Raw genomic sequence first — 25,956 nt, 5'->3', positions numbered from 1 at the left:
CGGGCGGGGCCCGCGGGCGGTGCTCGGTCGCCCTCCAGCCATTGGGCGCGGGACCCAGACGTCCCCGGCGCCCAACCCCCTCTGCACGCCTTCCTGGCGCTGGGCTCTCCGGACCGCACTCCCGGGAACTCGGCGCTCCGTGGTCGGGGCTAGTGCGCTTCGCGGATCCGGCTAGCCAGCCGCGCTGGGCTTGGGGACGCGCGGGGCTCCCCGTTTCCCCTCCTGCCAGGCCCGCCCCCGCTGCCACTGGGCCTCCTGGAGTGCTGGGCCCTCGGCTCCCTCTTGGTCCCGGGCTAGACGGAGACACAGCGCGCCTCAGATTTGGGGACCCCGAACTCGGGGGTCAGAGGACAGTTTGGCGCCCCCTTCTCTGGAGTGGCAGAGGAAGTGGTGGAATTCCAACTAAACCCGGTTTACCAGGATCCTGGGCCCGGTCGCTGAGGTCCGGAATTCCCTTTCCAACCCCCTGGGGGTGTGTGGGTGGGTAATCAAAGTCGGGAACACCGGCGACACTTTTTTTAAACAAAACTTTATTGGTAATAGTTTGCAAATATGTTTACAACAGCACACTGTTCAAGAGGAAGTCTCGTCCTTCGAAGCACACAGGTTGAATGGCCCCCTGCGCCCACTCGGGGCCCCATCCCAGGCCGGAGAGCTCCTCCGTTTTGGGAGAAGTTACTATAGGGACAAACACGGGGATGAACAGGGTGAGTCCCCAGCAGCTCCCCACCTTTCTATTAAGAGAAAGCACAAATCAGACTTGGGGGAGGGGGCAGTGGGTGGTGGGGCTACAAAGCAAGAGGTGGTGGACAGCTAGGGTAGAAGAAAGGCGCCCAGGATGGAGAGGGGCTTCCTAAAGGGGCTGTTGCGCAGGATTGACATAGCCTCCCCTTTACCCCGCCCCCTCCAAAGAGGGCCGGGAGGCTAGCAGCTCAGGGTGAGGTTCAAATCCCAGTTCCTTCCATTACAGAGTCAGTGGGCTCCCCCAGCCTCGTCCGAATGATTTTGGGGCGTGGTGAGGGGACCTGGGAGGAGTGAGGCAGAATCAGGAGGGCGGGAGGCACTGATGGAACTTAAAGATTAAAAAATAAAATTCTAGCAAGCAGCCCTCTGTACACGTCACTAATCTCTCCCTTCCCAGGTAGGACTGTGTGAGGGAGGGAAGGTTGGCTTTTCTGTTCGCTTGTTCTTAGCCCCCGGTGCCTGGGTGGGGATGGGGTCTGGGGTGTATTCCTGTCCCTGGATACAACAGCTAGACTGTGTCTGACTGGAGCTGAGAAATTCATTGAAAACTGGCAGAGAAGTGGGCTGGGGTGGGCGAGAGGGGCAGGAAAGTGAAGGGAGGGGAGCAGCTGGTATCCCACCCCTCTGAATACCTGGCTTTCCTGCTGTCCCTAACCCTGGGGGTGGGGGCGGGTGGAATGGGGGTGAAATCAGATGCATGGAACTCTGGGGCCCTCTGGCTGTTCAATCCAACCCTCCCCCCCCACCCCCACCAAAAATGAAGAAAAATGAAAGAAAACCCATGGGGACATAGGCACACCCCTAAAACTCAGAAAACTCCTTGCCACACTTCTCATTGATGGACACCCGGATTTCTTCCTCCTCGTAGTCATCAAAGTTACTCGTGTCCCCAGGGCCTTTAAACTTTGGTATGAAGGGAGCTTCCACCTGCAAAGGGATCAAGAACCACCCAGATCAGTAGTTGACCTCTCCGCCTTACAGCAATAAATGGGAATGGTCTAACTTAAGGAGACATTTGCTGTGACCAAGCCTGTGCTAAGCACTAGGGTATAGTGTCTTTTTGGCAGCTCAACTCAAGGGAGGAGTGTTTCCTGCCCAAGGCCACAAAGAGGACCCCAGCATTCCATGTCTAGCCCCCATCAACTCCAGGTTGCCTGGGAGTTGATCCTGCACTTTCGGGCCTTGTGCAAGATTCTCTCCTTGGTTCCTAGCCTCCCAACCCTGGGCATGCTGGAGAAGAAACCCACCTTCCTCTGGTAGATGGCAATCCAGTCAGTCGTGGCAAACCACTTGTGGTTCTTTATGTCGTTAACCCCATTCTTGAGGTTCCCGAAACGCTTGGTGAGATCCACCTGCAGAAGGTTCCGCAGCAGGTCCTTCAAATCCGAGCTGAAGTGGGAAGGGAACCGCACCTGGAAGGGGGGGTGCAGATAGAGTGGGGTGCTGCTTATAATCTTGGGGCGCCCTGAAGGCTGCCTTTTGCTTTTTTTTTTTTTGGAGACAGGATCTTAGTATGTAGCCCAGGCTAGCCTTTAACTCCTGGTCCTGTCAGTCTCCTGAGTGTTGCATATATATGTCAACCACACTTTGGCTGAGGGCTGCCTTCTCTGTCCAATGGTCCTGTTGGGAGCCTGTTAAGATGGCTTGATGGAGCTATGGTATAACTAAGTAGTAGACTGGTTGTGCAGCACAAATAATGCTTTGGCCTCAATCCCTAGCAACCACAAAAACAACAACAAAAATGTATGTTGGGTCCCTCTGAGATTGCTGACTTAAGAATTCTGGGTAAGGCCTAAGAATCTGCTTTTTGAACAAGATCCCTAAAGAGGCCCTTTTGAAAAGCACTGCTCTAGGCAACCACTTAAATGGTTCCCATTTAAGAGAAAACTGGGGAAACTGCACCTCAGAAGGGTTAAATAGCTCCCCGAGGTTACAGGGACGGGTGATTCTGTTTTAGGCCTGCACTTAGGTTCCTAGTTGTGCTTCAGGCAGCTCTGTTAAGAGTCTGAGACTTCTACAATACTGATAATTGTGGGCAAAATTATGTCTTCCCTCATGCTACATAGTGACAGCACTTCCATTCCTTTGGAATTGCAGCTCCAGAGGCTCTTGACACCCTTGTATGCAACCATTGGACTTAACAGCCCAAGAACTGGCTTTGAGAGCCAGTCATGGTGACAACAGGCCTGTCATTCCTGCTCTTGGGAGGGTGAAGCAGAAGACAGAGTTCCAGACCCATTAGGGTTACACAGCAAGACCATTTCAAAAAACCACAGAAGGGCTGGTGAGATGGCTCATCAGGTACAGGCACTTGCCACCAAGCCTGGGGACCTGAGTCCAGTCCCCAAGTCCTGCATGGTAGAAGAGACACGACTCCTCTAAGCTGTCCTTGACTTCTACATGTGTGCTGTGGCACAGGTATCTGCACTTACACAGTGAATAAATAAATGGAAAAAACAGAAAAAGAAACCCACAGAAATACAGGAAAGGATGAAAGGAAGCAAGGGAAGGCAAGCAAGGGAGGGAGGAAGGGAAAGAAAACCAACTTGTGCCTTTGTGCTTTTCACGTGCTGTGTGACCTTGGCCAGGGTCTTTAACCTCTCTAGGCCTCCACTGGCCTCACTGACATGGGGCAGATAACCCAGGGTTCTATGTGACAAGATAACACAGCCAAGGCCCATGGGAACTGCAAATTGCTACAAAAGGGATTATGCTCAGCTATGTTTGGTGGCACATGCCTATAAACCTAGCACTTGGAAGGTGGAGGCAGGAGTATCCAGAGTTCAAGGCTAGCCTCCATTATATAATGAGTTGGAGGCCAGCTGGGGCTATATGATACTGTTTTCAAAACAACAAAAAGGCCTTTATACCCAACACTGAGGAGGCAGAGGCAGCCTATGTGAGATTCGAGGCCAGCCTGGTCTATATGTGAGTTCCAGGCCAGCTGTGGCTATAGGAGGTCCTGTCTCAAAAAGACAAAACAAAAACAGAAACAAAACAAAAAAAAAAACAAAAAAACTCAATGACAGACAAACAGGCGAATTAGCCTTCTCAGAATCTATGGACTTTATTTGAGCCTGCCAAGCCACCATCTTAGCCATTTTTATTTTCTGTTTTGTGTTTCTTCTGAGACAGGGTGCCATTCTGTAACTGGCCTTAAATTCACACAGATCACAGTAATTCTCCTGCCTCAGCTTCCTGAGTGCTGTGATAACAAGCATGTATTACCACACTTGGCTGTTTCTCTTCTGCCTCGAGGGAAATGCTCATCTTTCCTTCCTGAGTGATGATATGTACCCTACTCTGAGGTCCTCAACATACAGTAAATGGGTGACTTCTAACCTCCCAGAGAGGCTGGTTCTTTGGTTCCCAGGTGTGTAAGATGAGGCTCAGAGGGGTGAAGAGATTTTTTTCTGAAGTTTCAAAGCCAACAGGTGGCAGGGCTGGGATCTGAGGATGGGCTGCGCCCACAGCTACTTGAATTTCTGTGCCACTTGAGTTATTCAGAGCCAGCCAGTAGCTCTTGGAGAGGATCAGGTGGGGTCTAGGTCAGGTGGGGTGACAGCCAGGTAGAAGAGCTGAATGATACTGGGTGGGATTCTCAGCGTCCACCTCAAGGCCTTCACTTGTTCCCTAGGGTGTAATCTCAGACCAGACATGTTTCCTTTCTGTACCTGCTTCCTCTCCTATCCCACATGGGTACCATTTCTTCAGAGTATGGAAAGGATGGAAAGGACTTTATATACTTCATAACCTTGAGCTTGAACAGTTCTACTGTCCAAAAGGGACACTGCTGGGTTTTTGTTTTGTTTTGTTTTTGAGGCAAGGTTTCACACTGTAGTCCAGGATGGTCTAGAACTCCTAGCAGTCTTCCTAACTTGGACTGCCAAGTACTGTGATTATAGGCTGCATCACCATGCCAACTTCCACATTTGGAAGGGATATATAGCTTTAGGTACTGTCCACAGCAAGATGAGGCTTGCAGGTGGGGCTGGGGGCAGCACCGGGGAAACAAACAAGTTTGCTCTTCTGTCTTGGGGTCAGGGCAGCACTTCTGTAGTTACAGTTCTGATGTGGCTCAGCCTTTCTGACATGATTGGGAATTCAGTGCTGATAGTTGGGAGCTAGACAAGGACAGTGCTCCAAGTGTTGGCTCCAGTGTGCACGTATGCATGTTTGGGGACACATACATACATTTTTTACTTGAACAAGTGGTGCTCCAGGATGAGTAGGACCAGCAGGTAGGGAAGGCTCTTTGATTTTGTGTGTGTCTTCATGTTACCAGGGTAAACATTCTAGGCCAGTGCCCTACCCCTGAGCTATGCCACTAGTCCCTCACTGGGGGAGTCTAGGCAGGGACTCTACCACTGAGCCATACTCCCAGCCCCTTTCTGGGGGATTCTAGGCATGTGCTCTACCACTGAGCCATGCCCCCCCAACCCTTGTGTACGGATTCAGACCAAGTGCTCTACAGGTGAGCCATATCCCTACCCTTGTTTTTTTCTGACGAGTCTTATGATTTAGGCAGGCCTGGAAATCTTTATGTGGCCCAGGCTGTCTTGGTCCTCAAACTCAAGACCTCCTGCCTCAAGCTCCAGAGTGCTGGGATGACAGGTGTGTGCTAGCATGCCCAGCCCTGGTGGGACATGGTGAGGATCTTTTGGTTCCTTCCAGGGCTGACCTCCCCATCCTGGCCTCACCTTCCCAGAGACGATTTTCTCGTAGATCTGGATGGGCTGGTCGGCAAAGAAGGGCGGGTAACCAGCGGCCATCTCGTAGATGAGGACCCCGAGAGCCCACCAGTCCACAGCCTTGTTGTAACCCTAGAGCAAGATGGGGGGGGCCACGTGAAGAGGGAAGAAGGTGAAGAGGGAATTGATCCTCAGGGCAAGGCAGGTCCCTAAGTGAGGAAGAGCAGGCTTCGGGTGGGTAGCGCAGGCTGGGGAGGTGCCTACTTTGCTCAGGATAATCTCAGGGGCCAAGTACTCAGGGGTCCCACACAAGGTCCAGGTACGGCCTTTCACACGCTTGGCAAAACCGAAGTCTGTCACCTGTGGGCACAAGAATGGGCAGTTGGCAGGGAGAAGGGCTGCAGATGGCAGACTTGCCTGGGGCTGCCCTTCCCCCCTGCCTTGGGCACCTGAATATAGCCCTGCTGGTCGATGAGCAGGTTCTCGGGCTTCAGGTCCCGGTAGATGAGGTCCAGGGAGTGCAGGTACTCAAAGGTCAAGACGATCTGCGCCGCATAGAAACGGGCATGGGGCTCGCTGGTGGGGGGGGGGGGACAAGCCAGGAGGGGACAGGTGGGTGAGAGTGGCCACATGCCCATGTGCTCCAGCAAGTGGGCCTGCACTCCCACAGAGCAAGACACCCCATGTGTAGTTATCTAAAATGTGGATTCAAGGCTGGGCATAGTGCCATGTACCAGTAGTCCCAAACTATGTGGGAGGAGGCTGAGGCAGGAGGACTGCCTGAGCCCTTGATTCCAAGGACAGCCTGGGTAACAGAGACACAGTTCCTGAAACAAAAACTGGAGAGCCTGTCCTCCTAGCATTCTGGGAGGCAGAGGCAAGAGAACTGGCATAAATTTGGAGTCAACCTGGGCTATACAGTGAGTTCCAAGCTAGCAAAGGCTACACAATGAGATTCTATGTCAAAAAACAAAAAACAGAACAAGCAAACAACAAAATCCTGAGATTCTGAGCTGTACAATTCTATTCCCAACATGTCCCAACCCAGATGAAACCATGAGGGCTGGAAGCCAGAAGGGACAATTGCCTTGTTGAGAAGGAATCAACCAAAGAAAGTAGTTCAAGGGGATTTTCTTGGAAGAGGGAAATTTTGATAGAATATTTTAGAGGGAGATAGCCAGGATACTCACAAGTATCAAAACAAAACACCTCACAGGGAAGCACCTCCTTGTGAGTTTTTGTTGCTTTGGTGTGGTGGTTTGCATGTTTTTCAGAGAGGGGCTTGCTATGTGGCCAGGCCTGCCTTAAACACCAGATCCTCCAGCCTCAACCTCCTGAGTGTTGGGATTACAGATATACACTGCCATGCCTGGCAAGACGTGTACTCATTTTATGGCATGTAAAATATATTTATACATAGTTGTCAAAGCCCTATGTAGACCAGAATGGCCTCAAACTCACAGAGATTCTCCTGCCTCTTCCTCCCAAGTGCTGGGATTAAAGGTGTGCACCATAACGCCTAGCTATAATAGTATAAAATTTTTAATTGCCTAAAATTACCCACCAATTTTCACAATTTTTGCTAAGCGCAGTGGTGGTCCTAAGAAGCTGAGGCAGAGGATGGAGTGAGCCTAGGAGTCAAAGGCCAGCCTGGGCTACATAGTGAGATCTCATTAATTTTTCTTGCTGTGTTGCAATTTTATGATGCTGAACCCCAGCCATACCAATTCAAACTCTGACCCCTAAGTCATCATGATTGGTCACTTTGTTTGAGCTCTATTGGTTGAAACATCACAGACTTCTTAGCACAACAGGAGCAACCCCCACAGGGGCTGAGTACAGGCATATGCCTGTCATGCCAGTACTCAGATCAGCCTGGGCTACACAGCAAGATCCTGTCTCTAAAAACAAACAAGTAAACAAGCAAGCAAGCAAGCAAATACCAAAACAAAAGCCTTGTGCGACCCAGAGAAAGCGCTTCTATTTCCAAGCAGGCAGGAGCCCTCCATGATCCCAGATGGTTTGGTAGTCTCTGGGGTAGCCAGGGATAGGTCCCACTTACCTGAACCTTCCGATCCGCCGTAGGTGGGAGAACATCTCCCCGCCAGGCACATACTCCATGACCATGTACAAGTTTGAGTTGTCCTGTGGGTGGCAGAGCAAGTCAAGACCCTGTTCCCGGAGCACTGACCCCAGCCGAAGGCCCCAGTGGCTTTGAGGGACAAGCACTGAGCCATAAGTGACAGTGACCTTCCCAGTGGCTCATGGTCCAAGCACTAGGAGCTACATTCTCTATAGGAACAGAAAGGGGCTAGCCTGTTCTCACAGTGAAAGTGGGGACCTGGCTGGTGTCCCAACTGGAGGATTTTTTGATTTTTTGAGACAGGGTCTCCCTGTAGCCCCAGCTGTCCTGGAACTCACCAGGTAGAGCAGGCTGGCCTTGAAACTCACAGAGATCTGCCTGCCTCTGCCTCCCAAGTGCTGAGATTAAGGTGTGCACCACCATGCCTGGCACAACTGGAGTTCTAAATAGTGGCTCCTGTTTCAGAGTTTCAGCTTTGTTGTTTGTCACATGAGCAGGACAGGCAATAGGATTTGCAGGGCCCAATAAAAAAATATTTTGGCATGGTGATGATATGTCAGGGAATGATAGGCTTCAAGACTAGCCTGAGCTACGTAGTGAGATGCTGTCTCCTAAAACCAGGTAGGCTTCCTTATTAAAAAAATTACTGCAGGGGCTAGAGAGAGATGGCTCAGTAGTTAAGAACATTTGCTATTCTTCTAGAGGACCCGGGTTTGATTTCCAGCACCCACATGGTAGCTAACAACCATCTTTAACTCCAGTACCAGGGGATCTGACACCTTCTTCTGAACTGCATGGGCACTGCACAAAAAGAGTACAACTTAACATACATGCAGGCAAAACAGTCATATACAGAAAAATAAATATTTTAAAAATTACAGGGCTGGAGATGTGGCTCAATAGCAGAGCACTTGCCTTGCACATTCAAGGCCCTGGGTTCCATCCCCAGCATGAGAAAAAAACAAAAACAGCAAACACTAGCAGGGCATGGTGGCTCACACCTGTGATTTCAGCACTCAGGAAGCTGGGACACAAAGATGATGATTTCTAGGCCAGCCAGGGCTACACACTGAATTTTGTATGGCAAGGGGAGACAGTGGCCTCAGTGCAGGAACCCTCTGGGATCAGGCTGCTTGCCATACATGGGTTTGGGTTTTGGAGACTGCCTGGCATGAGTGGCTTTTCCTCACATTCTCAAGTATAGTAAGAACACCCCGCTCTTATGACAACCTCAGAAGGTGGGGGTTGTGCTGGGTCATGTTTCACAGACAGAGGAGCAAGGCTCAGCGGCTAGACAATGCATATGGGAGGCAGAGTGGGGAGCAGTTCCTTGGTTGCCTAGTGGCAGTTTATGTTTCTAGGGTATATTAGGATGGTAACTCCAAGGGAGATCACTAAGGCTGGGTAACATGCCCAAGAGTACTAGACCAGGGGTGCCCAGAGCCCCAGTCTACCCCTGCATCGCTCCTCCAGGGGTCTTCTTCCTCAGAAGTGGGTGGTCAGTAGTTGTTGTTGGCCCCAGCCCTGGGGATCCTGAGGCTGTGCAGCCCTTCTATGTGCCCTCACCTTGAAGGAGAACTCGAGTCTGACCAGGAACGGGAAATTGACAGCTTGTAGAATGCGTTTCTCATTCAAGGTGTGCTCTATCTGTTTCAGCTTCACCACCTGTGGGGCAGTGGAGAAAAGGGGTGTGAGAAGCGCTTCATTCCCAGACTGGATCAGATCTAGGGGTATGGATGGGACCGTTCCTTCAGCCAGAAATGACTGGGTGCATGTGGTCGAGCTGAATGTTGGGAGCTGAGGATACAGTAAGGAAGAGGCCAGAGGCTGTGGGTCCTTGCATCAAATACAGATCAGAGAGAGAACTTGTATCATGGTGTCTTGTGGTCTATAGGAATCAGAGCTGGAGAGGGGAAGTGTGGGGACTGTAGATGCCCAGACCAGGTACCTGGCAGTTTGGAGTGGGGGAAACCAGAGGAGTCTGCCTAGAGGAGGAAGGGACTCAGCTGATACCAGAGGCAGACCCCAAAAGGCATCAGGCTTAGAAATAAGCTTCTCTTTCTCTAGGCCAGCATCTTTTTATCTTCTGTGGTACTGGGATGGAACCCAGGACCTTGTATATGCTAGGCAAGGTCTCTATGACTGAGTCATACCCCCTCCTTAAGTTTTTAAGGAACTTAAAAAAAAACCCTGTATTTGGGGACTGGATAGATGGCTCAGCAGTTAAGGTTTTGCATAGGGCTAGGCATGGTGGCATGCATCTTTAATCCTAGGAGGCAGAGGCAGGTGGACCTCTGTGAGATTGAGGCCAGCCTGGTCTACATAGTGAGTTTCAGATCACCTGGGACTACAGAGAGACCCTGTCTCCTGGAGAAAAAAAAAAAAAAGATTTTGCATAGGACCTGAGTTTGGTTCCTAACACATACAATAGATGGCTCATGACCACCTGTAACTCCTGCTCCAGGGAGCTAATGCCTTGGACCTCTATGGACACTTGCACTCACATACACACATACATGTGATTAAAAATGATAAAAATAAAAATTATATATATTTACGTGCATGGTGTGTATATGTGTGCATGGGATGTGTGTGTGTGTGTGCGCGCATGTGTGCACGCGTGCGTGGGGTATGTGTGCATGGTATGTGAGTACATAGGGGTATGGGTGCAGAGGTGTATGTGCATGCCATAATGTGTACGTGGACGTCAGAGGACAATTTTCAGGAGTCGGTTCTCTTCTTTACCATGTGGGTCCTGGGGACGAAACTCAGGTTGTCAGGCTTTGGCAGCAGGCGGCTTTGGCAGCAGGCACCTTTGGCAGCAGGTACCTTTGGCAGCAGGCACCTTTGGCCTCTGAACCATCTGTTCTGGCCCCTTCCTGATACTTTCAAGCACATTTGGAGCAACTGTGGTATGCAAGTCTTTTTCAGCTTTACTTTTTCTTGCTTTTCCATGGACAATTAACCCTGGAGATGTAAGTGTGAAACGAACCAGGTATAGTAGTACCCTTTCCATAAACTTGGGAGACTGAGGCAGGAGGCTCTGGAGTTCAAGAATAGCTTTGACTACATAGAGAGACCAGCCTGACCGACATAATACCCTGTCTCAAAACAAACACACAACCCCAAAGTAATATATTAGTGGATTCCAAAAATACTTAATATAAAAGAAAAACATCACAAAATGTCTCACTAGCTTTGGTGTTGCAGGCCTGTAATTCCAGCACTCAGAAGACTGAACCAGGAGGATCTTAAGTTTGAGGGAAACCCCATACATCAAGATCTTCTTTCAAAAACAAAACATAGGACTGGTGAGATGGCTCAGGGTAAAGGTACTTACCTCCAAGCCTGATGACCTGAGTTTAGTCCCTGGAACCCACAGGGTGGAAGGAAAGAACCAACTCCCAAAAGTTGTCCTCTGACCTTCATACTTGCATAGTGACTCACAGCCCTCATCCACCCACACACATGCATACAATCACACACACACACACACACACACACACACACACACACACACTAAAAAGTTTTAACTTTTTAATATTTTATGTGTATGTGTGTATTGCCTGCATGTAGGTAAGTGCACCCGTGTCATGCAGTGATGTCCTTGGAGGTCAGAAGAGGCTGTCGGATCCTCTGGGACTGGAGTTATGGACAGTCGTTAGCTGCCATGTGGATGCTTGGATTCAAACCCAGGTCTTCTGTAAGAATAGTCAGTGTTCTTAACCACTGAGCCATCTCTCCAGCCCCAATAAAAAGTTTTAAATATAATAAAAATCCAGGCTGGATGTGATTGTGCATGCCTGTAAATCCCAGTATGCTGGGGACTGGAGGCTCAGGATTCAAGGCTATCCTTGGCTACATAGAGTTCAAAGCCAGACTTTTATAGATAAACAGCTGGACATGATGATGCATGTCTTTAGCCCCAGCACTCAAGAGGCAGAGGCAGGTGGATCTCTTTGAGTTCGAGGTCAGCTTGGTCTACATAATGAGTTCTAGGCCAGCCAGGGCTACAAAGTGAGACCCTGTCTTAAACAAAACAATAATAACAACAAAAAAAAAAACCAAACCCAAACTGGGGCTGGAGAAATGGCTCAGTGGTTAAAGAGCACTAGTTGCTCTTCCAGAGGACCTGGGTTCAATTTTCAGCACTCACATGGCGGCTAACAACCATTGTAACTCTAGTTCCAGGGGATACGATGCCCTCTTTTGGCCTCCTTGGGCACTGCATGACACCGGTGTACTTACATATATGCAGGTAATACACTCATACACATAAAATAAAAATAATAAAATATTAAAAAAACTAAACTAACACACCTTTTACATACATTGGCAGCATAGAAATGACTACTGTAGATTCACTGACTTAATTTTAAAACATGACTAAAATAAATCTCAGGGGCTGGAGACATAGCTCAGGGGTAGAGCATTTGCCTAGTATGTGAGAAGCCCTGGGTTTAACTCCAGTACCACATACACACAAAAATAAAGTAAAAAAGAATTTCTGTGACTTGTGTTTCCCTTGAACAGTGCCCACTCTATAGCAGTACCTGGCATCAGATAGGTTGTCAAAAATTTACAGACGGCCAGGCGTGGTGGTGCATGCCTTTAGTCCTAGCACTAGGGAGGCAGAGGCAGGCAAATCTCTGTGAGTTTGAGGCCAGCTGGGGCTACAAGGAGACCCTGTCTCAAAAAGACAAAAAAAAAATTTACAGAGGGGTTGAGGAGATGGCTCAGTCAATGAAGTGCCTGCCATAAAAAAACATGAAGACCTAAGTTCAGAGCCCTGCCACCCATTTAATGGCTGGATGTGGTAGCTCACATCCGTAACTCCAGCTCTAGTAGGGTGGAGACAGGTGACTCCCTGGGGCTTGTTAGCCAGTCAACATAGCCAAATGGTGAGCTCCAGGTTCACTAAAGGCACTGTATCCAAAAATAAGGTGAACAGTCACTAAAGAAGATACCCAGTATCCATCTCTGGCCTGCACATGCATGTGTCTCACTCACACACACACACACACACACACACACACACGTGCGTGCGCGTGAACCAGCATGCATATGTGCACATAATCTTTATGAAATATTGGGTATGGTGGCACAAGCATGACATCCCAGCACTCTAGAAGCTGAGGCAAGGGGATCTCGTTGGAGGCCAGCCTGGGTTATACAGTGAGATCTCATGTAGCCCAGGCTGGCCTTGAACTTGCTATGTAGTTAAGGATGCTGGATTCCTGATCCTCCTACCTACACTGCTACTTCTGAGTGCTGGGACTGTAGGGCAGGCAAGCGCTACCACATCCAGCTTCCAGACAAATCTGTGTGAGTGCATGCATTCATGTGTGGGCACATTGTACACATGCTTGTAAAGGCCAGAGCTAACATGGAGGATGTCTTCTTCAGTTACTCCCCATCTCACTTTAAAAAGTCTTGGGTAGGGACTGGAGAGATGGCTCAGCAGTTAAGAGTGCTGGCTGCTCTTCAGAGGACCCGGGTTCAATTCCCAGCACCCACATGGCAGTTAACAACCATCTATAACTCTAGTTCCAAGGGATTCGATGGCCTCTTCTGTCTCCCATGGGCATTGCACAACACAGGTGCACATACATGCAGGCAAAACACTTATACACATAAAATAAAAATAAAATTAAAAAAAAATCCTGTGTTGGGGCTGGAGAGATGGCTCAGCAGTCAAGAGCACTAACTGATCTTGCAGAGGACCCAGGTTCAATTCCCAGCACCCACAAGGCAGCTAACAGCCACACATAAAATAAAAAGAAATAAATCAAAAAAATTTTTTTAAATCTTCTATTTTTATGTACTGGTGTGCACACCATGGCATGTGTGGAGCTCAGAGGACAACCCCAGGTATGGGTTTTACTTTCCACTTTGTGGGTAGAATATGTTGTTCAAGGCTGCGAACGCCATACTGGCTGGCCTTCAAGCTTCCAGGGATCCTCTGCCCCCCACCTCACAGCAGGAGCACTGAGGTTCCAGACAGCTACTACTGTGTCCAGTTTTATGTGGGCTCTACAGATTCAAACTTAGGTCCTGTTTGTTTGAGAAGTGCTTTATCCAATGAGCCATTTCCTCAGCCCTCTAATTCATTGAAATATAATTTTGTTACATTTATTTATTGTGTATGGGGTATTGTGCTGGATAGCTTTAGTGTCAACTTGACACACCTGGGTTGAGGGAGCCGCAATTAGGGAACTAACTCCATTGGACTGGCCTGTGGCCATGTCTGAGGGGCATCTTCTTGATTGTTGAGTGATGTGGGAGGGCCCAGCCCACTGTGGGTAGTGCCACCCCTGGGCAGGTGGCCCTGTGTTGGATAAGAGAGCAGGCTGAGTAGGGGCCAGGGGAGCAAGCCAGTAAGCAGTGTTCCTCCATGTCCTGTGCTTCAGCTCCTGCCTCCAGGTTCCTGTCCTGAGTTCCTACCTTGGGCTCCCTGATGAACTGTGACCCGGGAGATACAAGATAAATAAACCCTTTCCTCCCCAAGTTGGTAGTGGTCACAGTGTTTTGTCACAGCAATGAAGAACAAACTAAGATAGGTATGTATGCCATGGTGAATGTGTGGAGGTCACAGGACATTTGATCCATAAGGTCAGAGGACAACTTACAGGAGTTGGTTCTCTCTACCACGTGGGTTCTTGGCTTGAACTCAGGTTGTCAGGCTTGGTGGCAAATGCCTTTACTGGCTGAGCAATCTCTCTAGCCCCATTGCTACCTAATTTTTTGAGACAGGGTCTCTCACTGAACCTGGAGTTTGCCAACTCTGCTATGTTCACTGGCCACCAAGTCCTAGGGATTTGTTTCCATTTCCTTACTGTTGGGGTTACGGGTATGTGCCACCACACCTGGAGATCTCAATGTAGACCCTTACACTTGCATGCAAGACAAGTACTCTATGGACTGAGCCCTCTCTCTAGCCCCAGAACAAAATCTCTACGGAAGGAACAGCCACATAAATCCTAGTTTCTCTATACAGTTGGGTAGCTGACCTTGTGACACTGGTGGCTTGTCTGAGGGGTTTGCTTTGTGGGGTGGCACAGAGCCCTTCTCATCCTTGGGTCTGGTACACAGTGGAGAATCAGGGACTATCCTGTGGGTGAGAACTCACAGGGATTCCAGAATACCCACAACCACAGATAGCAAAGTCCACAGATGCTAACATGGGGTATAAAATGCTGTTGCACTTGCATATAACCCGTGAAGGCCTCCTTTTTTTTTTTTTTTTTTTGCAGGGGTGGTGATGAAACTCAAGGCTTTGAGCACACTAGGCAGGTACTTTGCCATTGAACAGCAGCCCAGTGGTGATTAGTTACACCATCTCTAGATTACTTAGAATGCCTAACAAGACATCCATGCATCACTATACTCATATGGATTCAGTATAGTATTTTTGTGTGTGTGTGTGTGACAGGGTCTCCCTGTAGCCCCAGCTGACCTGGAACTCACTATGTAGACCAGGCTGGACTTGGTCCCACAGACATCCACCTCATGCCTACCAAATCCACATAAATCCTAGTTTCTCTATACAGTTGGGTAGCTGACCTTGTGACACTGGTGGCTTGTCTGAGGGGTTTGCTTTGTGGGGTGGCACAGAGCCCTTCTCATCCTTGGGTCTGGTACACAGTGGAGAATCAGGGACTATCCTGTGGGTGAGAACTCACAGGGATTCCAGAATACCCACAACCACAGATAGCAAAGTCCACAGATGCTAACATGGGGTATAAAATGCTGTTGCACTTGCATATAACCCGTGAAGGCCTCCTTTTTTTTTTTTTTTTTCAGGGGTGGTGATGAAACTCAAGGCTTTGAGCACACTAGGCAGGTACTTTGCCATTGAACAGCAGCCCAGTGGTGATTAGTTACACCATCTCTAGATTACTTAGAATGCCTAACAAGACATCCATGCATCACTATACTCATATGGATTCAGTATAGTATTTTTGTGTGTGTGTGTGTGACAGGGTCTCCCTGTAGCCCCAGCTGTCCTGGAACTCACTATGTAGACCAGGCCCGCCTTGAACTCACAGAGATCCGCCTGCCTCTGCCTCCCAAGTGCCGGGATTAAAGGCGTGCACCACCATGCCCAGCTCAGTAAGTATTTTACATGGGGCAAATTCCAACTGCTATTGGGAACTTGCTAAAATGGGGTGGAGGGCATATTTCTAATATATGATTGGTTCAATCTGTGCACCTGTGGACCCCACAAAGCTGGTGTGGTGAGTGGTGATGGGTGGTAAAGTAGTATGTAGTGTGGATGGTGGGCTCGGTGTAGCCATGGGTGGACAGGGCTGGTGGGGCTGGGTGGCCAGTCTTCTTACCTTCTGTTTATCCAGGATCTTCATGGCATAGTGGTTCCCTGTCTCCTTGTGTTTCACAAGCATCACCCGCCCAAAGGAGCCAGTACCAAGGGTCTTGATTCGATCAAACTGATCCAACTGGGCTGTATTCTGCAAGGTGGAAGGGTGGGGTGATGGTCAGGAGCACCTCCTCCCTGCAGCCTCCTGGGTGTCCCCTGTGTCACCAGCAGAGGGGGCCCTGGGAAGCAGTGGAGCTAGGTGGATGAAGATGGGACAGGAAAGGAAGATGGCCCAGGGACATTCCCCTAGTAGGGCGGCAGGGGCCAAATCTGGCCCTGGCTTGGGGCCCAGGAGCTGCTGGCAGCTGCATGGGGGGCAGGGGCTGCCAGGTGCAAGGGTGATGTGGGGTGGGGACCTGGCATGTTGGGAGAAAATGGGGCAGGGTTGTGTGGGGCACACAGTAACAGCGGGCTGTCCCCAGGCACTGCTCAGTCCAGGGGCTTACCTGAGCTGGGAGCTTATCTGAGTAGGGAAAGGCTTACCTGAGCAGGACTCTCCCATTTTTTCAGAAAATCTTCCTTGGCTTTGGCTAGGAACTCTTTCACTGAAGGAGAGAGGGGAGGGTTAAGTGGAGATGCCCAACTTCAGAGCAAAATCCCATGAAGGAAGGAGATACCTACTTTCTCTACTCTGGTAGAAAGTAGGGCACAGCCACTTCAATCTTTCACCAGTGTCTTTGGGGGACTCTGGAGGCAACTTGGGGGATCTTGATTGGGCTGGGCCCTGGGTATCCTGTTAACTACAGAGGTAGGGCCCAGACTTGGGTAATTCCAAAATAGGGCGCATGGGGACTCAGGGCTTGTTCCCAAAGGGACAGAAAGGCATGCAGGCCAGCCCACCCCACTCTCCCCAGCGCTGACAGACATTCCGGGCCAGGGCCACACCAGCTGAGGTATTTATAGCCTCAATCTGGCCGCTCCTCCAGCCCCTTCTCTGGGAAGGCCTGGAGGGCTGGTATAACAGGCGCCCTTGGGGGGCTCAGCTGTCACCTTGGCCCCCAGCTGGCTCTGTGCCTGGCTTTGCTGGTGGCAAAACCCTCACTCCAGAGCTCTTTCACTGGACACACTGCCTGAGTCAAACCCCTCCTTGGCACCTGCAGCACCCTATGGCCAACATCCTATTCCCCAATGCAGAAGCAGTCTCTGCAGGCTAGCTGAGGCACCCATATTGTCCACACTGTTTGTTGTGTTTGACAATCTCCCTTTCATTTGTTCTCCCCTTTAACAGCCCAGGAAATTGAGGTCTAAAGATGGTCGCTGTTGTGCATGGCCACTGAGAGGCAGCCCAGGGAAGCAGTTTGGGCATAGGACTCTGGGATAAGAGTTCAGACTTTGTGTGGACCCTGATGGGCTATGTCTTTGGACAACTAACCTCAGTTCTCTGGGCCTCAGTTTTCCTCAGGTGCAAATGGGAATAGTAAAAGCAATAATAGTCTTGTAGGGTGATGGTGAGGAGTTGGGAATTCTACCTTGGCAGAGGCTGGACAGTGGCTTGGCACTGGGTTCATGCCAGAGAAAAGCCAGCTATTCTGTCATTTTTTTGGAGACAGTCTGTAGTCCAGGGTGACCTAGAACTCACTATGTAGCCCAGGCTGGCCTCTAACTCTAACTCAGAGTGATCTTCCTGCCTCAGGTTCCCAAGGATTGAGATTATAGGTATGAGCCACACCATACCCACACATTTCAAAATATATTTTTTAAATTTAGGTTTAAAGTTTTAGATTTATTTTTAAATGGAGGTACACTAAAATCTAAGTCTTTTTTCTTTTCTTTTTTTTTGGTCTTTAAAAAAAAATTTTTTTTTTTTGGTCTTTTTGAGGTAGGGTCTCCCTGTAGCCTCAGCTGGCCTAGAGCTTGCTATGTAGACCAGGCTGGCCTTGAACTCACACAGATCAACCTGCCTCTGTTTCCTGGGTGCCAGGATCAAAGGTGTGTGCCACCTGGCTCTTTTTATTTTTATTTTATTTTTTAAAATATTTTATTTTATTTTATGTGTATGTGTGTATTGACTGCATGTAGGTAAGTGCCCCTGTGTTGTGCAATGCCCACGGAAGACAGAAGAGGCTGTCGGATCCCCTGGAACTGGAGTTACGGACAGCTGTTAGCTGCCATGTGAGTGCTGGGATTTGAACCCAGGTCTTCTGCAAGAACAGTGTTCTTAACTGCTGGGCCATCTCTCCAGCCCCTCTTTTTTTTATTTTTTGAGACAAGGTCTTGCTATATAGCCCAGGCTGGCCTGGAGCCTGGCAATCCTCTTGCCTCTGGCTCCTGAATGCTAAAATGACAGGTGTCCTGCCCTCATGCTTGGCCTGACTGCTCAAATCTCAACTTCATGGCCCTATGGATTCTGAGACCACAGACTTGTCTTTGTTACCACTGTGCAAGGCTCCCCATAAGGCAGCCTTAAGGTTTTTGATACCTAATTGCCAGGCCAGAGCTGTTGTTCATGTCCCTGAGCCCCTGCCTATGAGAAGAGCAGCTGGTTCTGCATAGGGTAGCCAGGTGGGCCCATGGGCAGAGCTGGCTTCACGCTCATGTTCCCAAAGGATGCCACCCCAAGGGGCCCTGCATACTCCCACTTTGACCTTGCTGGTCCTCTGCCTAGGGGGAATCCCACACAGCTTTGTGAGCAGCTCCTATTCCCCAACTATCTCCAAGCCTCTCCTGTGCTGTCAAAGCAGCATTCAGAGGCAAGAGGCCTTCGTGGGAATGGAACTGTACTGGTAGAGGAGGGACCATGGGAAGGCCTAGCAAAGAGTGGCCTAGCTGAGAGTGAGCCAGCGAATGGCTAGTTGTAGGTACTGGCTGGGTCATAGACTGGCCAAGAGACAGCTCTGAGCCTGGGCACCAGTGAGTGGTCAAAGCATCCACTAACCATGTTTCTGACACCTAATGCCTTCCTTGAAAGAATCCAAACCATTACCATGCTGTGTTCTGGACTGGAAAGGGGGGGCGGTGACTGAGGTACTCTATTGGAACTCTCTCTTCCCCACCACAAAAAGGTGGAGAGGGGTCAGTGAGATGGGTCAGTGGGTAAAGGCACTCGATGACCTCAGTTTGATCCCCAGGATGCACAAAATGGAAGGAGAGAACTGACTACTGCAATTGCCCTCTGACCTCTATACACACCCTATGGCATGTACCCTTCCCGCACTTACACTAAACAAATGAATAATAAACAAGCTTTTTTTTTTTTTTTTGGCCTTTTTGACACAGGGTCTCCCTGTAGCCCCAGCTGTCCTGGAACTCACTATGTAGACCAGGCTGGCCTTGAATTCACAGAGATCCGCCTGCCTCTGCGTGCTGGGATTAAAGGCGTGCGCCACCACGCCCGGCTAAACAAGTTTTTTTAAATGTAGAAAAGGAGCAAAGCCAAGGAGGAGGCAGGACCTGCAACCCCCACTCTCAGAAGCCTATCCTGATCCCTCCCCCACTCAATAGGCCAGTCTGCCAGTGCCCCAACCTCCTAATGCCTCCCAGAGGAGGGACACAGGCTGCCTCCCACTGGTGCCACTGTGGCCTTGGGGACAGGGCATGGGGGGACAATGCCTGGAGGAGCAGGCTGGGAGTAGTGTCACAGACTTATAATCTCAAAGGCTGAGGCAGGATTTTGAGTTCAAGGGCAGTCTCAGTTATATACTGAGACCCCATATTGAAAGAATAAGGGGCTGGAGCTCAGTAGTTGAGGACTTGCCCAGCATGCACAAAGCCCTAGGTTGTGCCCCTAGCAACACAAAAGAATAATTAAGCTGAGTTCAGTATAATCCCAGAATTTGCAGACTGCGACTGGAGGATCTCAAATTCAAGACCAGTCTCTCCAAAAATAAAAAGCAAGTGGGGGACACACCTCAACCAAGAGCCCCCACACTCACCTGCACCCTAATCTCTCAGCCTGTCGAATATGGCATGGGGGTTGGGTAACATGGGGCGAGCTGGGGCCCATCTGTTCCCAATCAGGGCTCAGGGTGCTGGCTGGCGCAGGTAACCCAGGAAACGGAGAGCCAGGTGAACCCAGAGGAGCAGCTGCAGCCACAGCTGGAAGATGACATCGGGGCCCTCACCCTGGCTCTTTTCTGACCCCAGATCCATCCCACGCTGCCCAGGGCTTTCCCTGGAATCTTCTCCTTGCTGGGGTAACCAGTGCCTCTGAAGAACAGCTTCCCCTGCTAAGATCTGAGCTTGGGGGAGGAGCTGGTTGCCACGGAAGCATTTAAAGGTACTTGTTCTGGGCTGGCCAAGGTCTGCAGACCTTGGCATGGAGAAGTGGGAAGATTCTCCAGGGGGTGTTCCTCTGGTTGGCCTGTGTGCCCCAGGGTGGGGTGCTAAAGCTAACTTCCTCTTCCAGGGACATCCATGGACCCAGGATGCCAGGCTCTGTTTTTCCCAGTGGTGCAAACTGCCTCAAGACCATGCTCCTGGGACTCTACTTACTGAGCAGAGGGGAAGGAGTTAAAGCTTAGGCTCAGGCAACAGGCACAGACTCCCAGAGGGTTAGAGAAGCCCCAGAGCTTGTTAGTTGAAAGAAGGGCTGGAGAGGAAGGCCAGGGTTGGGGGGCAGTGACAGGAGCCACCTTATCTCCTCTTCTGAGTCTCTCAACATGGAGCTCCCTAGTCCTACCCCGAGAGACATGGGCACATCTGGTTCTCTGTCTTATTCCTCTGCGGGGGCAGAGAAGGGAACAGTGTCCTGGGATGTCCTTGGCCTCTGTCAGACCTTGCCCTGTGCTTGGCTCTGCTTTCAGCCATGAAAGTCCAAACCGGAAATGAGTGGCTGAACCCAAGGGTGGGGGAGGGGAAGGAAACCTTGACCATCTCTTCTTCCTTCTTTCTAGATTTCCCAAAAGAAGCTGAAGCTCTGTGGCAGCCTTCCTGCTGCTGCCCAGCACCTATGGTCCCCTGCTGGCCACAGGAAGTAGCTGAGGGAGGTAGCCCAGCAATTGCTGGCCTATGGAACCTGCAGCCCTGTTGACCTCTCCCATTTGGGAGGGGGTGTCCCTGGCCTCCACTCTCGTCTGGATTTGATTTGCTCTCAAATAAAACTCCAGACACTTCTAAGAAAGCCAGCACCACAGCAAGACCACAGCAAGAAATTTAGAAATTCACCTTGGATTCAATACAGGGTCACAGCAGCAGGGTGCCAAGCTGGCAAAGGACTATCTTCGGAGAACCTACCCTTAGGATTTCATCTCCTGAGTAGTCTCAGACCCTCTCTCTGCCCTTCAAAACCTGGGGGTATTGGGGAAGGAATGCTTAGCCTGGACTGGGACCCCTAATCCAGGTAGGCTGATCATTTCTGGCCAAGAGCCCTTGCTCTGGGCTATACCACAACCTCAGTTTGAGAGGGACCCCAACACTGAACTGGTCCAATTCCCATTTTGAGTTGGACTCCCAATTCCAGATCCTCTCAGTCTGTGCTTAGCTCCAACACCTGGGGTCCCTCTTTCTCAGCTAGGATTCAGGGTGCAAAGCTGGACCATCCCCAGGTCTAAACTGGACCAATCTTCATTCTGGGTTGAACCTCAACATTGGGCTGAACCACTCTGTGCCCCTGGATGACCTGGAGGCTCACTCCAAGTAGCCCATCTGCCTTGGTCTGAACTGGGCCATTCACCCCCCTGCTCTTCTTCCCCAGGCCCCATAGCCCAGGGCTTTAGGGGGTAATTTCCAAGGCCAGCCAGGGATCCACAGACTCTCCCTCTCCACCTGTTCCCCCCAAACTCCTACTGCAGCCCCTCCCTAACTTGAGGGGCAGAGTGTGCCTGGGAAGTTGCTATAGCAACAGGGCGCAGCCTCACCATCGTTGGAGCTGGAAGCCATCACTCAGTCTTTCTCAGGGCACTAGCACTATGGTGGCTGGAAAGGCTCATGAGACCTGTTGCACCAGCTTGGCTGTCCGTCCTCAGGGCCCTGCCTGTAGAGGGAGCCAGGGAGTTGTGGGGTGGGAACAGGAAGAGATACTCAACCTACAGGCTAGTGGGTGCTATGGAAGGCCAAATAGAACCTTTCAAAATTCTGTTGGCCTGACTGAGCAAAAGGCAAAGCTGCTTGGGAGGACCCTCTTGAGCACCCATCCAACTGCCAATGCATAGCAAGGGTTTGACCCTCATTGACTCTCTATAGGACGGTTAGAGGGCAACAGTTCTTCCAGCGACCTCCTAGGGATGCCTCTCCCTTGTGTCTGGATCTGCTTATCTTGGGGCATCTAAGGGGCTCCCTCTTACCAGCCCTACCACTTCCCCTGTGGGCATTCAACTCCCAGGGGTGCCTCTGGACAGTGCCAGCCAAGACCTGAGCCCCACTTGGCTGCTGGTGCTGGGAACCTTCTGGGGCTGCCTCCTGCTCTCAGTTCCTCCAGCTTGGCCGAAGCCTGGAGTTTGATCTATTCCCTCCATCCTTTCAGCTTCTCACCTTGGTCCCTAATATCTTTGCCATCTTAGGGTATAGACTCCCCATATCTTACTCCATCTTGGGCTGATTCTAGATCCTTAGCTAAGGAGGCAGCAAACCTGTCCCACCCGGGCACTGAGATGACAGTGCAGGGGGCTGCAGAATGGTACCTAGGAAGGCTCGGGCATCTTCCTGACTCCAGTGGGGAGAATATGTGGAGATGAAATGCAGGTGCCCCCTGCAGGCTGGCATGGCTATTGCCCCCTCTTGGTTACCAGAGAGTAAAGCCAGCCTCACTCCAGCCTCTAAGAATCAACTTCCAAGCAGCAGGACCTCCTTCCTTATCTTATTCCCCTGTGGGGAATCTTCAAAGACTGGAAGTCTCCACAGAACATAAAATTAATGTGGGGATGTTTCAGTATCTAGACACATTTTTGAAATGTGGTACTGAGGGTTGGGTCTACAGCCTTGCACAAGGTAAGCAAGTGCTGTGTGACTGAGCTAGCTGTATCTCCAGTTCTTTTTTTACTTTTTGAGATAAGGTCTCATTAAGTTGACCAGGCTGGCTTAGAATTCATGATCCTCTTGCCTCAGCCTCCCAAATAGACTTCAGGACATCTGAGCAAAAAAGTGAGGTTTTTTTTTGCTTTGCTTTTTGAGCCGGTTTCCTGTAGCCCCAGGTGGCCAGGATTTCAGAGATCCACCTGCTTCTGCCTCCTAAGTGCTTGGGATTAAAGGCCGGCACCACCATGCCCAGCTGTATTTATTTATTTATTTATTTATTTATTTTATTTATTTATTTATTTAGAGGCTGTCTCTTCCCATGTAGCCCAGGTTGGCCTCAAACTTAAGGTTCTTCTGCCTCACAGCCTCTCTCATGCTTGTTAAAGGTATGGGCTACTGTACCTGTTTTATTTACTTTTAATTTTCTTTACATTATTGTGTGTGTACTTGTGCCCATGCTACAGTATTCGTGTGCAAGTCAGAGGACAACTTGCTGTAGTCAGTTCTCTCCTTCCACCAAGTGGGTCCTGGGGAGCCAGCTCAGGTTGTCAGGCTTAGCAGCAATCACCTTTGGCCACTGAGTCATTGCAATGGCCCCAGTTTTATTTATATTTTGGTGCAGGGTCTTGCTCTGTTACCTTGAACTATTGGGCTCTGCCTCTGTGTCGTCATCTGTGTTAAACTCTGGTGGTTCATTCAGACAAAATAACCATAGTAGGTATGTCTATGGAGACAGTTTAGCCTGGCCTTCCTGGATGCTGGATAAGCAGTGCCTGGAGTTCATCCTGATGGTTCACTCCTGAGTGGCTGGCTCTTGAGGCGAGAATTAGTAGTTCCTTCCAGAGTCTGAGTTTTTTCTTGGGATACTTCTCCCTCTGCAGGTCTTAGTCCCCACCACCTGTGTTTGATATGCTTAAAGGTTTTTCAGCACTATGTCATCTCCCCAACTTTCAACTGAGCTACTGCAATGTATAGCTGGCTGCCTGCACCTTCCTCCTCCTGGTGTGCCGCTTCACCTACTTGTGGCTGCCTCCCCACCTCCCAGCCTAGGCCCCTCTAAGCTCATGCCAAAGACCTTTATTGGGCACTACCCCACCTGTTCCTCTCTCATCAAGCACTCAACTACAACCACTTGCCTCCAGTCCCCCACCCACTGGTGACATGTCAGGCCTCTTCAAGGCTGCTCTGCTGGGCTGAGCTCTGCTGTTTGAATTAGGGTGAGCAAAAAGTTCCTGGGCTTTGGTGGCATTCTGGGAACTGAGACACTGAGAAGGGCAGAGCTGGTCATAGCCTCCCTTTATAGGAATTCTGGCTATTTCTCGGTGACTGGAAGGGTCTCTTAGCTGAGGCCCAGCGTGATACCACTTTTAAGAGTTTGAGGTATCTGGGACAGGGCACAAAGCCCTTTCTGAAGGTATTTCATATACAGAATCAGTTTCTCTCCCTAGCTGGTAAAGTCCAGCATGTTTAGGGGTAGGAGGTAAAACAAGCCTTCCTCTGAGTGAGCCCTGGGTACTTACAGAATTCATTTGTTGTACGCAAACTAAATCATTTGCTGTCATCTATTGCATCCCCTTACCCGGGAAACTCCTTTTTCTGACTATCCCCGTTCAAGTCGAATGAGCCCTAATTAACCCAGGACTTCACCCTCAGCCAGGAGCCAGGGGCAGTGAAGCAGTCCTGAGGACTGGGTGAATGACAGAACCGCAGTTGTAAAATGACCATTTATTGAGGAGCCCTCCAAGGAGCCCAGAGCTCACTGCAGACCAGGAGACTGGAGGGTGCTCAGCCACTGTCCCCCACCCACAACCCAAGAAAGAGGACAGACGCAATGAATCTCAGCGAGAGAGACCAGCTCGAACTTGGCTTTGGAAGCACGGAAGCAGTTTTCTAGGTTCATAAACAGCCTGCTACCCTAGCCAGGGCCAGACGCTTGCTTGGATGACAGAGTGATAGGATGAGAGGGGCAGAGGGACCCAGAAAGATCTTATCCCCCATGCCAAGTGACACAGAAGGGGAAAACAATTCTGGAGGTGGCTCTCGGAAATGCTCAGGGGGTGCAGGGGAGGCTGGGAGGTGGGGGCCACGAGAAGGTGAAGAGGGGAAGGGCAGGAGAAAGATGGCGGGGGGCCGGAGGGGGAGGGGTGTGGTCACCAAGTGACCAAGGTGTCTGCGGGGTGGGTGGACGGAGACCCCTCCACAGCACTCCCGGACTGGCAGGAGTTAGATCAGGGTCAGACATTTGGGCCCTGTGTAGGAGAGGTGAATGACGAAGTCGGGGGATTACAATCCGGGAGGGGGGGGCAGGAAAGGAAGGAGTGGGGTGGTGACAGGGCCCTATGTGGGGCCCCGGCGGTCATACGTGCAGTGGTTGGCAGTGACAGCTGGGTGGGGGGGCATGGCCTTTGCAGTGGGGGGCAGCCGGCCATAGGTGCGGGGCCTCTGCCAGGGGCTAGGGCGCCTCTGTGGGTGCTTGGGCCTCAGCTTGGACAAGCAGCGGGGCAGGAGCGCAGGCTGAGACGGATGGGGGGGCCTCCAGGGGGAGGGGCCATGCAGTGATGGACAGCGCGGGGGCAGGCAGCGCAGGGCCGAGATCAGTATGACAGCCCGGGCACTCACCGCTCTCCTGCTCGCTGCCCTTCTTGGCGGCGGCGGCGTTGCCCATCGCAGCGGCGGCGCGGAGCGCGCTGGGCGGCGGAGGCGGCGGCCCCTCGGGCTGGCTGCGCTTGCTGCTGCGCCGCGACCCCCGCCCAGCCCCTGCTTCCCGCGTCTCTCCGCGCCCGCCGGCCCGGGAACCTCAGCCCAAGTCCGCTGTCCGTGACGCCCCCGCAGTCCGCCGCTCATTGGTCCGATCTTCTCTGACTGACAGCCATGCGCCGCGTCCTATTGGTCTTCTGCAACCCTCCCGCTCCACCATAGGCTCCTGGCCCCGTGACGCGAGCCGTGGACGCCCGGCCACTCACCGGCCCGCGAGGCCTCAGCCGGGCGGGCGCATGGATCTGACTGGCCGAGCAGCCAGGTAGGGCCCGGGGCTCGCTCTGCAAGACCGCAGATTGGCGGAGGCGCGCGGCCAGGCCAGCCCCCCCCGCAGGAACGTTGAGTGTCAATCGCGGGGTGAGAAGGCTGGGCGGAGGCAGTCTGCGGCCCGGGCGGCCGGGCGGGGCAGCGGA

General features: G+C 51.1%; 1 protein-coding gene across 2 annotated transcripts; it reads right to left on the bottom strand.

Annotated features, from left to right (window-relative positions):
- Positions 1-510: 510 nt before the first annotated feature.
- On the bottom strand, positions 511-25,476 carry Prkaca (protein kinase cAMP-activated catalytic subunit alpha). 2 transcript variants are annotated; one of them, XM_008855415.3, is made up of 10 exons: positions 25,406-25,476; positions 16,379-16,440; positions 15,858-15,986; positions 9,085-9,183; positions 7,498-7,580; positions 5,885-6,011; positions 5,700-5,795; positions 5,445-5,567; positions 1,992-2,156; positions 511-1,671 (listed from the first exon to the last, which is right to left on the bottom strand). In XM_008855415.3, the coding sequence occupies exons 1-10, from the start codon at positions 25,449-25,451 to the stop codon at positions 1,546-1,548; spliced, it is 1,056 nt and encodes a 351-aa protein (XP_008853637.1). In that variant the 5' UTR covers positions 25,452-25,476; the 3' UTR covers positions 511-1,545. The 2 variants fall into 2 exon arrangements, with proteins under 2 accessions (XP_008853637.1, XP_008853638.1); XM_008855416.3 differs by lacking the exon at positions 25,406-25,476 and adding an exon at positions 21,691-21,805 and having other exon boundaries at positions 1,487-1,671.
- Between the last annotated feature and the right edge of the window lie 480 nt (positions 25,477-25,956).

Source organism: Nannospalax galili, unplaced genomic scaffold, assembly GCF_000622305.1.
Source record: "Nannospalax galili isolate Female #2095 unplaced genomic scaffold, S.galili_v1.0 scaffold47, whole genome shotgun sequence".
NCBI classification, from domain to species: domain Eukaryota; kingdom Metazoa; phylum Chordata; class Mammalia; order Rodentia; family Spalacidae; genus Nannospalax; species Nannospalax galili.
The sequence above is the reverse complement of the archived record's forward strand: the minus strand, read 5'-3'. Positions and strand labels throughout refer to the sequence as shown.

Excerpts from the sequence above, each read along its gene's own strand:
- Prkaca (XM_008855415.3), bottom strand. The coding sequence starts at position 25,451 with ATGGGCAACGCCGCCGCCGCCAAGAAGGGCAGCGAGCAGGAGAGCG. Across the intron at positions 6,012-7,497 it reads CGGCGGATCGGAAGGTTCAG|CGAGCCCCATGCCCGTTTCT; the intron begins GTAAGTGGGACC and ends CCCCCCCACCAG. Across the intron at positions 5,568-5,699 it reads CTGAGATTATCCTGAGCAAA|GGTTACAACAAGGCTGTGGA; the intron begins GTAGGCACCTCC and ends ATCTTGCTCTAG.